This window comes from Buceros rhinoceros, unplaced genomic scaffold (assembly GCF_000710305.1).
Source record: "Buceros rhinoceros silvestris isolate BGI_N320 unplaced genomic scaffold, ASM71030v1 scaffold32842, whole genome shotgun sequence".
In the NCBI taxonomy this organism is placed as follows: domain Eukaryota; kingdom Metazoa; phylum Chordata; class Aves; order Bucerotiformes; family Bucerotidae; genus Buceros; species Buceros rhinoceros.
Genome location: NW_010401198.1, coordinates 9,941 through 21,832, shown reverse-complemented (window position 1 = coordinate 21,832; position 11,892 = coordinate 9,941). Strand labels below are relative to the sequence as shown.

At 41.4% G+C, this 11,892-nt stretch overlaps 1 protein-coding gene across 1 annotated transcript; it reads left to right on the top strand.

Moving 5' to 3' along the window:
• The first annotated feature begins 1,506 nt into the window (after positions 1-1,506).
• IL13RA1 (interleukin 13 receptor, alpha 1) lies at positions 1,507-11,501 on the top strand. The gene is made up of 9 exons (XM_010132195.1): positions 1,507-1,653; positions 3,385-3,520; positions 5,328-5,448; positions 7,438-7,622; positions 8,007-8,158; positions 9,313-9,445; positions 9,896-9,992; positions 10,585-10,669; positions 11,382-11,501. Exons 2-9 carry the CDS (start codon positions 3,436-3,438, stop codon positions 11,499-11,501), a joined length of 978 nt encoding a protein of 325 aa, XP_010130497.1. The 5' UTR covers positions 1,507-1,653; positions 3,385-3,435.
• The last annotated feature ends 391 nt before the right edge of the window (positions 11,502-11,892 follow it).

Below are 11,892 nucleotides of genomic sequence, written 5' to 3'. Positions count from 1 at the left end.
TAAAACCATAAATCCTAGCAATTATTCTCATTTTCTGAGCGAGCATATGTTATCCGCGCTGACACGCACATGGTGCAAATGACTGATCTCTACCATTGCCTGTTCTTTAACTGTGCCAAGGTCTGAGAAAGCTCCAAGAGTTCGATGACTTTCCTTCAAGCTTTGGCTATCAGAAAATGTAAGCTAATGGTGTCAGGGGTGTTTTGAGCAGAATTCTTGCTGAAATAAGCTGGTTTGCCTTTCCATCTGCCCTCTTCCTTGTGCTAGCAGAAGGAAACGGGGCTGCATCATGACGTGGATGGGCATAATTCCACAGTGGAATTATTCTGCCCTTTCGCTATGTGCTCCCCAGAATGTTAGGGTGGGCTGGGCCTGGTTTCCTGGGATGAGTAAGGCTGGCAGCGCTGCTGGTAGCAGTTGGAAGTGTTTGTGAAACTGCTGCATTCAAGGGTACGTTCTTTCCACAGACACATAGTGGTGGTGCCGCAGCGCTGATACCTGCCTTGAGAAGCACCTTGTTCAGCCCCTTATTAACTGTCTTCTAAAAGTACACATAGAAGTAGCCCTTTAAAAAAACAAAATTCACTTTCATTTTTTAAGGAAAATACCAGTTGATAATTTTTTTCTAGAACTGGAAAATGACACTTTATGTTTTCCTGGTATATTTCCCTTCTTTGTTTTCTGATACAACCTTCAAGACTGCGTGACTGGGTGTTGAGTAGGCTGTGACTCAGCGCACAAGAGTGAGGAAGGGTCAGTGTGTAAATGGATTTATCCTAGCAGCGATTTCTGAGTCACAGCTCTTCCTCTGCTTCTGTTTTGCTTTTGGGGAGATCAAAAAAAAAGTACCGCTGGAGTGCACCAGCAGCAAATGACTCTCTGTCCCACACTGATTTTGCTCACTGTGCCAGAGCGTAGCATTTGAAGTTTGATACGTGAGTAATTGAAAAAGTGTTGTGGTTTCTTTTTTGCTTTTTAACATTCTCGGTTTTGCTTGGATTGGGCTAAATTGCGTTTCTAACGTACAGCTGGCACTTGCAAGATGTAATTGCTTGTTTTTTTAAAGTTTTCTCTCTAAAACTACATTGATGGATAATTTGGGGGGGAAATAAAGTATTAATTGCTCCATAAAATGTATGTACTATTTTCACTAAAGATTCAGCGTACATGATGCTAACTCATACCAGAAAAGACCTGAAAAATGAGGCTTGTCTTCCCTTCACGAGCCTAAATTTCATTACAGCTACTGCAATTTCTTAAAAATTACTTTTTAATTATTTGTGTGTGCGTTACTTATAATTATTTGAACAATTGCTGGACTGAGCTAACAGGAGTAGCAGAAGCCATTTAGTGTGCAGTGGTTTATCTGATAGCAAATACGAGCTGACAAAGTTGAGAAGTAATTTGTGTTCTTTTCTGTTGGAGAGTTAAAAGTATTGCTAACAGTAAAATGTGAACCAACAGAATTGTTAGGCTGATTACTTCTTCCTTTCAGCAGCAAAAGTTCTTCCACCTCCATCCAACCTGAACTACTCGTTTATCCAAATCTGCACCCTGAACTGGACGTGGAACCCACCAGAGAACGTCAGCGGTAGCTGCAACCTGGAGTATTCCAGTGACATTGTGATTGATGAGGTCCCTCAGAACCAAAGAGTAAGTGCGTTTCCTTTTTAAACTCCGCTATGCTCCAGTAAATGTCTTACTGGCATAAAACTGTGTGTGCGTAAGCATATATTCCTGTATAAATACAGTTTTAATATAGCCTTTAACTCTTGTCGTGGGATCAAAAAAGCAAAAATTAGTCATACCAGCATGCGGGATCTTCAGATCAGAAAGATCTGTCTGTCACTCTCTGATAACAAAACTGTACCGAGATACAGAAACACAGAAATACCGTAATAATTACGTGAAAATACTTGTTTCAGTCTTTCTTTGTGCAGCTTTCTAGAGAAGGTGAGTGATATACAGGGCAGTCAAAGTCCTTGAGACTAAACAGGAATTTGCAAAGACTGATCTCCTTCACTTTGAATTCCATTTACGAACGAGGCGTCCACATCAGCCTTGGCGTAGCTGGGGTTTGTCAGCATAGCATCTTTTGGAGGTGATGCCGAGTATTAACATATTCCCACATTTCCCCGGATCCTGTGGTTACAATTATTCATGAGCATTTGTGTTACGAAGACAACATGGAACACATCTGTTGCCTGGAACAGAAATCATGAACGTTATTTGTTTGGGGCTTTCGTGGTTTTTGTCTGCGTTAGATGGTTTGCAGCCTGGATGCGATCCTCAGTGCGGATTAAGAACTGTTTGGTCAGGACTGAGAGCAGCATTGCCGTGGTACTAAAGGGGCTGTAGGACAAATATTTTCACCATTTATTGCCAGCGAGGTAATATGCTATCCATCCGTAACTCTAACCTGTGAGAATGTGAAGCCTTGAACATACTCCCAACGGTGGGGCTGGCAGTGCTGCTACTCCGCACGTGGTGAAAACCAGTACAGTGCCTCTTGAAGCAGTCCTCTCTCGTTGAGCGCTGTTGTGGTTTTATGGCCTGGTGGTTACAACGGCCCCTTCACGGCGACTGCCATGCTCTTTCTGACAGCCCGGGATGTCCTGAGCTGGGAGGAAAGCTGTGGTTTCGCAAACAGCTGAGCTGAGTAATGGCTTGACACTGCTTGATTGGTACTTGATTTTTGACTCACCCTTCTCAGAAGTCTTAACTGGACCTTTAGATGAGCCAATCAAACTTGCTAACTCAGCTGCTCAAGGAAGTGTATGACAAAAGGATGAGCCTTTTTTTTCCGCACAAACACGTATTCTTCTGAAAGTGGAATCACGTGGTCTCACTTGGGCCCAATGTGGTGTCACTGTGTGTAATAGCCATTAGTAGGTATGTTTCGACATTTTTTTCATTTAAATCCATGCAAACTCTTCTCATTGCTTTTTGGTTATGTCTTCAAATGTTCTTTCTTCTGTTAGTCATGCACTCATGCACACACACAGAGGGCTAAGTCTGTAAGCTTCTGTCAATATAGCTGCAGTACAACATGTTTATTTTGCGTTATCCATGAAGACTTACTCTAGGATCACGTTCCTCCACGTTATACTTGTTCCTTGATCTCTGTGTGGCCTTTGCTCATGGCTACAGGTCACTGGAGTAGAAGTACTTTTCCTTTGGTGCGGTCTGAATGCACCTGATGAAGAAAATGAAAAGCTACATGATGCTGAGGCTTCCCGCGTTGTCAGACACTCGTTTCATTCGTCTTTGAGTTGCAGTCTTCCTGAGGGGCTGTGCTGTACTCCTGCGTTAGTAATTAATTCCCATGTGTCTGATAGAACATGCCAAATGTTCTGGTTTTCTTGCTCCCCCATCTAAACCCAGGCATGGAGTAAGAGTCGCTTCCGTGTGACAGATACGCTCCTGAATGAGGAAATGCGTTTCAGAGTGAGAAGTGAATGCAAGCACGATAACAGCAGCGAGCCCAGCCGGTGGGTGGAGACCGCGCTTCTGCCAAAAGGTAACACGTGCAGCAGCCGCACCTGAGACAGAGCTGCCTCCCGTGGCCTGAGGAGACAGAGTCTTGTTTCCTCTGCCGTTTTAACAAATTGTCAGGGAAATATAACGTGCAGAAACAGAGAGACAGCAGGCACAAGGGCTAGCTCAACTGATAGAGCTTAAACAGAACAATTATGCTACATTTAAACACAGCTGGAGTCTTCTGAGAATTAAAACTCTGTGGGCAGTCGTATGCTCTTCCAAGACAACAGGGAGATTCCTGGCATTCCTCTTTTCTCTGCCGTCCTGTGGTTGTGGGATAAGAGATGAGTTGTATTAAGCCTGCTGACTTCATGACTAAACATCTAAGTCAATTTATTGTGTATGATGTTTCTGTGCAAGCAAAAGTCCCAAAAATAACTCTACATTTGTAAATGTTAGAGGGATGAATCTAGCAAATTGAAAAGCTTGTTGAATAGATGGCTTAATTAAATACTTGGAAGAGGTGACCGAGGTCTACAAAGCTGTGCATAGCAAAATAAATAAAGAAAAAATATTTTTTTGTTTCTTGACATCCAGAAATAAGGGGTCCATAGGAAAATAGTTAGGGAGCAGACTTCAAGGAATAATGTATTCTGCTGGATGGTGGAAGTTAGGAGGCACAGCAGGGAAATAGAGCCTCTTGCTTTGAGTAGTAAAAGTCTGTCTAGCCCAGGAGATCAGCTCAACGTGGATGAAAAACGCATGTGGACGGGAGAGTCTGAGACCTTATTGGACTTGTCTGCATGTCTGCCAAAAATCAAGGAAGCAGATCATTAGGACAGCATGTACTAAACAGGTTGGAACTTCTGAAAGTCTGTTTGCAGACAAAATATTTTTAAATACTTCTTGGAATATGAAAACCAGCTTCGTTTTCCTGTGCTCTTAGACAGTTGCCACTTCAGGGAGAATGCAAGCTCAGAAATAGACGGTAGTTTGTGATTTGCTATCAGTAAAAGTTTGAACTGTTGATAAAATTAACAAGCATTTTATTTTTAGTTCGTGGAGATGTTGCTACTTGTTACAGCGTATTAGACATTTTTTCCTTGTAATATGTAATCCAGTATAAAGAACTTGTACCACACAAAAATGCACGATTAAACCTGAAAGACTTTATTCCGTAAATGTTTGTGTGGGAGATACATCGATGTCTCTCTTCACAGTTGCTATGTAGGCATTTGTATCGATGTTCTGTAACTTGGGTTTTCGATATACTGAATGTCTAGAGGTATATGGGTCTCAATTAAAAATTCAACTTACCCAGTGTTGCTCTTGTCCATATTTAAGATCTACACTTGCTTCCGTATCAGAAAACTGAGAAACTATTGTCGTATCTGGCAAAGATAACTGTAATTAAATTAAACTATTTTTGACATTGATGCCGTAATAATTATAATGAAGCTAAATGATATCCCTAGAATAGCCAGTTACTTGAAATCCTTTTTAAAATGTCTGCACTTCAATAGAACGAAATATTCTCCTGACTCAACACGTGCTTAGCATTGGGTAGCTCTAGGTAGTAATTCAGACGTGGCAGAAACTGAGATTCACTGTTATGATTAGCTTGCGTTCAGAAGTTACTCTGCTGAGATTTCAGCTATTGCAAGTGATAAACAACTGGAATTCATCATTTCCTGTGCCGAGAGGGACAGTGCGGGCTGAGAGATAACCCGCCTTTGCCTTCCAGACAGTTTCAGTTATGTAAAAAGGGATGTTTCACTTCTGGAAACCGGGCAGAAGGCGTTGCTGGCAGAATCAGTCTTAGGAGACCTTTCCAACTTGCCTTGCAGGTATTCCAGGGACTGCTGCTGTTAACTTGAGCTGTATTTGGCACAATTTGGAGTACATGGATTGTACGTGGCATCCTGGGGCGAACGCAAGCAGCGATACTAATTACACATTGTTCTACTGGTTTGTATGAACTTCTTATTCCCAACTCTAACATGCTTTACTGCTAATCTTTAGTTATAAGTTACACATTTTATTTGTCTGCTTCCCATGGCTTTGAAAAGTCCTCGGGCATTGCACACAAGTTAGTTTTGGGTCACGTGCAACAGAAAGCTTCGTTGCTGAAGAGTCGAGAGGTTACAGTTGCTGCGTCTTTTTGGGAAGTCGATGTGACTGTGACCACTATATTAATTGCTTTCCATGCAGCCCAGCAGACGTGTGCCGTTTAAATTGGAATCACTCACTGATGTATGCGTCAGCTCTTAAATCACTGTAGAACGGTGTGAAAGCATTAATAACACTTAGCAGTAGTTCTGTTTGTATCTTCAATGTCATAAATGGCCAATTCACCTTGAAGGTTAGGGAGAACATCCTATCATCATCCCGGCTTGCCAGCTGGTCGCCATAAACAGACTCTTGTTCCAAAGGAACAGAGTTGTGGCGTGAGCAAAAATCTGTGTACGCTTCCACATGCTGATGGGGCTCGTGAATTGCCAGGCTGCATTAGCTCCTGTAGGAATAGTTTTTCTTTCTGTCTTAGCTGAACTAACTGTATAAACCCTTTCCGCTTCCTCTCCAGCGGCAGTCTCACAGGCTGGCTGTTCGATTTACTGCATTTGAACAGCAAACAGCAGAAAACTTGCTGCTCAGTTAAATGCAGGGAGGACTGTTCTCTCTCTAAACTGCTGCTTAAAGAGATTTGTTCTTTATTAGAAAAACAGTACCAGTGAGGCACTGAAGATCTGGATTCCTGGGTATATGGATACTTCCTGGAATAATGCTTTAGGTTAGAGCTATGTATTTTCAACTTACCCCTTAATTTTAATGAAAGATGTAGCTGCAGTAGGAGCAAAGTGTTTTGGTTCTTGCTGCTTAGAAAGAAAAAGACCTTTTTTTTTTTTAATTTCAAAGCTGCAAACTAAGGCAACACTTGATTTTTGCACTGAAATATTCCATAATGCAGGTGAGGTGTGCTTGGGATTTTTGTTTGTTTGGTGTTTAGGGGAGGGGTTTTGTTTGGTGGGGGGTTTTTCTCCCAGAAATTAATGAACAATGACCTGAAAACTTACTGCTCCATTTTATATTCTTCTTCACCAATACTTTCCAATAAAACTTCATCTTTTTATCCAAAGTGAACATGAATTTGACACTGGCTTAGAACAAGGGAATCCAGTCAGTGCCCGGTAACACTTGCAGAAACGGAGGCGTGCGAGAGCAGGTTGATGCAGCAGCGCAGTGCTGTCAGCTCCGGGTGCCTCTGGTTTGCATCAGCCCCAGGGTGAAGACGTGAGAAGGGCAGATAAAAAAGAGCTGTCCTGAAAATAGGACAGCTCTGAATGTGATCTATATCACTTTAAAATAAACAAATAAAAACCCTGTTTTCTTGAGAGAAAAGGCTACGGGCGTATTTTCATTGGGATTTGGTGAACGAAGAGGAGCAAGGAAGAAGGTCGTCGTAGCTTCTCTGTTCTTGGAAGCGGGTGCTGACGCTTTGGAAAGCACGTGCAATAGGTGAAACTCAACCACCTCCAGGAAGAGCTGCAATACCTGAGATACGGCTAAAGGAGATTGATCCGCTCATTCTGTCACAGAGATGAAACTCTGCTGACAGGAAGTGATCCATATTAGTTTGCTTTCTACTTTTTTTCCTTGAAATTTTTTCCCATGTGAAAAATGTGAACCAAAGCCGAAAGCAGCTGTTGCCTCTGGTGCTTCAATATAAAGCAAAGCTGCCTCACTTCCTGCTGCTTGACACTCTTTACAGAAGTAATACCCTTCCTAAAGCCTGAGATATATCAGAAGCTTGACTTTGCTTAGCGTCATTACTATGTATACTACAGTTCAGCTTTAGTGCAAGGTCAGTCTTTAGAATTTATAACACAGTTTTAAAAACTAGTTTGTGCTTTGCTGTCCTACTCTTCTAAAGTTTAAAAAATATTTTAATTCCGATAGGTTTGATGGCTTGAAAAATGAGAAGAAGTGCAGCAACTATTCTATGCACCAAGGAATTTCTAGATGCAGTTTCAGTCTCAGCTTCCCAAAAGTCAGCAATACTTACCCAACTATAAGATTTTTGATTAGAGACGATTCTGAAGAAATTAGGCCTATGTGTGCAAGTAAAAATCCTACCACCCTTGGTAAGTTTAACGCCACGTTATAAAAACCAATTTGAAAAAGTTTGTTAGTTTATTGTTGTGTTTGAGAGAAGCCTGCACCTCGTAAGCTGTGGGTGAGAGAAGATGATTAGATGCTCTCTTCTACCGATCTTTGGTGTGGGAATTATATAGGCAGGGCTTGGTTTTTTTGGAGGGGGCATGTTTGGGGGGTGGTGGGCTCGTTTTCCACTCCTTTTTACTCTTCTTTGTTAATTGTTTTTATTCTTTCTTGACTTTCTGGTACTAACTTTTTCCTCTTTCTGTTTGTAAACTGGCATAAGTGTAGTATTATGCAATACAGGATTTGAACAATTTTGTAAGCAGTAGAATATACTTTTTAACTAATTCTTCCATTTTGCATTTCAGTAAAACCTGCTACACCAAAACGAGTTACACTGTCAAAGATTAATGGCGGAATACATGTAGAATGGAGTGAATCAGACACCTTTCCAGAAGATTGTTTGTTTTATGAAGTTGAATATCACAATGGTGATTTGGACACCACTCACAAAATTACGGTTAACTGATTTTTTTTTCCTATCTTTTATAACTTGTGTTGATAGCCACAGTAGTTCAAATATTTGCTGTTTAAAAATGAAAAACTATGTATGCTGCATGTGAATGGTCCGGTGTACCAGCTGGAAACATTGTGCAGACATAAAATTTTCCTCCGGTTCAGTAGATTTCTGGTAGTAACATCTAGACAACACAGTTCATGTGAGTCTTGAATCTTTGCCATCATTTGCTATGACGAAGCAGTAATATGTAAGAACAGTCCGATAAAGAAGTATACACTAACCTGAACAACACCTATCAGGAAATACGCTGCGGGACTTTGGTCTGTTGGTGCTGGGTTTTCTGTTGCTGGCCGGCGCTCAGTCAGACGACTGCCTTTTTCTTGAACGACATGACCTGCTTACTGTAAAGCAAAATTAATTGCTGGTGCACACAGGAACACAGAACGTTCTACATAAAGACTGAGCATGAGAAGAAAAAGGTGTGCAGTCTTCGATAGGCTCGTTTTGATGTATTAACAGTGACTCCAGTGTCTGGCTGTACTCGTGCTGGTGCCTCATAGCCAAACTGACTGTGCCGTTTGGTCAGAGTGGTAAACGACATGATACATGTACACGGTGCCGGTCTTCTGTGAAGCATATTTAATTGTTTGTCCTATCCCAAATATAGCAAACTCAAATAATACCAACCTTCCTCAGGAAACTGGCATTTTGTATCAAAAATAGGTGAAATCGGATCCCGTCTACTGTGTGTGCCTCTCTGTAGAGGATCGCAGAAGACTGCTATGGTCAAAGTTAGATTGTTTCCTTGACAGAGGGAGGACGGCAGTTAAATCACAGAGGTTTTTCACAAGAAGAAAAAAAAAAGGCACTGTTCCAGACACCGAGTCTTAGCTCTTAGCTTAGTCATTGATGCCAAATGCTGCATGATAGATGTGGCAGTGAATAAGATTAAATCTGAGCTTTGGAATCCCTGTTTAGACAGTCTGTGCTCGTTAAATGCCACTCTGTCCTTTTTGATGAAGTTCAGTATTCACAAAAAGTTCTTCCATCCAAACACTCAGAACACACGAACTGCGCAATGAAAATAGGCCTGGAAATGACTGCGACTGTGTTGGTGACTGAAGGAAGCAGATGGCCTTTTCTTTTTCCCTTAGGTTAAAGATAATGCTGTGTCAATTCCTAGCACTGATCCTAACAGCAAGTACACCTTCAAAGTGAGAGCGAAACCAGAGCTCGAGTGTTACAGCAGCGAGCTCAGCAGCGACTGGAGTGAAGAGATGAGTATTGGTGAGAACAATTGTTCCTGCAATTTGTTGCACTTTGTTCTTCATTTCTAAGGCGTCTAATACCTTTTGTCTGCTAAATAAATGGTAGTTGAAGATCACTTCCTATGTATCTACTTAATTTTAGTTGAAGAGAGGGCAAGGGAGTTGTAGTCCTTCAGCAGTGCCATCCGTTTTGCTGCTGTCCTGCTGCCTGCGCTGGTGGCGTTCCCATCCACGTGGCTGTGCCATGACCCATTTCCAGGTTTCCAGCCCTCAGTCCTACCGGTTTGCGTTTTCTTGCCAAATTACAATATCATGCTTTAAAAAATGAGTCCTTGGCTACTGAAGTGCTGGTATGTTTGAAAACATTCAGTCTGTGAACAAATTAGAGAATTAATGGATTTGTTGTTATTAGTCCTAAAAAGCCTCTGTAAATAGCTCTACAATAGTTTCTACAATTTTTGTTTTCCAGGTGAGAAGATGGACTCTGTGTTCTGTTTTGTTTTAATAATTACCATTCCATTAATAGTAGCAGTATCTACAATAATTCTACTATTTTATCTAAAAAGGTAAATAACACTCTCCCTTTATTGACAATCCACTAGTTTTGGTCGGTCTTTGATTTGCATTACAGTTCATCTCTCTCTCGAGGGTAACTGTCCGTGATGTGGCATGTTTTGGTAGCATCTGTTTCATCCATAACACATATTGCATGACAGAAATGTGCCTCCGTCATTCGAATTAGGTGTACAGACCACGTGCATGCTCCGGTTCCCTTGGGTGACATTGCTTATATCTGTTTACAGTTAGATTCTTCTTGCACAGTTACTGCGTCCGGCCTCTTTAAGCAGTGAAGTCTAAATTCAAAATGAAGCTTATAGACAAAGTATACTTTACCAGATTTTTTTGAAAAAGTACATTTGCTGCTGTCTTTGTCCACCGTGACAGTTACTTAGATTCTGTCTGTGTGAATATTCCCAGTTCCTTTTGGCGTGTGGAGTGAAACTAAGGCTGGGACAGTTACACAGAATGAAGGGCAGCCAAGCAATGCCTCAGCTGACATCACAGGTTTTCTCGACTGCACCTGAATATGACTTTGAAATGGTGCCTTTTAAGTTAATATATATTTTGTCTAAATCTTTTCTTTTTAATTTTCTGAAGGCTGAAGATACTGATTCTTCCACCAATTCCAGACCCTAGAGAAATTCTTAAGCGCATGTTTGGAGAGCAGAATGAGGATTCCCAGGTTAGTAGGAAGCTCTTCAGCCAGCTAATCCATTGGGCAACAATCTGGAGGCTTCCAGTTTTCTTTTTCCTAGTATCCGTGTCTGTCGTAGAACCAACAGTAGAGTTGTTCAGAAACAGTTACCCACAGCTAAAAGGTGTTCTTTTTTCCCTGAATTTGCATATACTTTTCTAGACACATTAGTAGATTTGCATTATTCTGTTATTCAACAGACTGCTAGTCCCTTAAATGTGTTTGGGGTTGGTTTGGGTGTTGCATTTTTTGGGTGGGGGGTTTTTGGTGGAGTTTTTTTCGGGTGTGGTTTGGGGTTGGTTGGTTGGTTTTCTTGGTTGTTTTTTTTCAACTCCATTAAACTACTTTTGCTGAACATTCAGGTCTTTCTCTGCTAGCTGCTCACATTTATGATTCTGAATTAAGCTGTTCATATTTAAGTTCCAGAAACTTATCTTTTTAGCACTTTCACGTTTATTACAGTCAGTTACCTATGAAGTAAATCAGGATATTTAGCTTCTTATTGACAAAGAACAAAACTAGCTGTAGCTACTCCAAGCTTTGGTTGATGAAAAATTTGCTATGAGCCCTTATTTCAGGCTTTTTCACCGTAATGTAAGCTATATGTTGTGAAACATATGCGAGGTCTGTCTGCCTGGGCTGGGAAAAACAACGCTCACCATGAAGGAGCGCTGTTAAAAATGTTGTTCTTCTCTTTCAGAGCTATGCAAAGGACGATGCAGTGAATGCTTGTGACAAGGTAAATAAGGAAGAAGAAATTCATTCTTTAGTTTTGACAGAAACTCCAGAGTGTGCTGATTCTGAAAAGGAAAACCGATAAACTCTGCTTTACCAGTGAAAAATGAGGGAAGTGTCGTTCCTGCTCCTGTACCTCAGGTGCCAATGTAGATGTGAAGGGGCCTGCGAGACGCTCACCAACTTTCACCTTACCGAGACTTCTCTGGGACTTGCTTCTGTGATGCTCAGAAGATACATCACTAACAGCGGCCATTCCTCCACCTCTGCTAGAAATACTCCTCTTGGATCATTCAAGATGAGCACGTACATGAATTTCACGTGGCAGGATTACCACATCTCTTGTTCTGGCTCCAGCCAGCTCTGCCCGATTACTTGTCATTTGCACTTGTGTTTGTGCCTCCAGTTAGACTCTGAATGGATTTTCTGGAGCAAGCACTGTGACTTCTCTGCAGTATTTGGCTCTATTACACAGC

Bases quoted from the DNA above. Each gene is read 5' to 3' on its own strand.
- IL13RA1 (XM_010132195.1), top strand. From the start codon at position 3,436: ATGCGTTTCAGAGTGAGAAGTGAATGCAAGCACGATAACAGCAGCGAG. The intron at 9,446-9,895 runs GTGAGAACAATT...TTTGTTTTCCAG, and splicing joins GAGTGAAGAGATGAGTATTG to GTGAGAAGATGGACTCTGTG. The intron at 10,670-11,381 runs GTTAGTAGGAAG...CTTCTCTTTCAG, and splicing joins AGCAGAATGAGGATTCCCAG to AGCTATGCAAAGGACGATGC.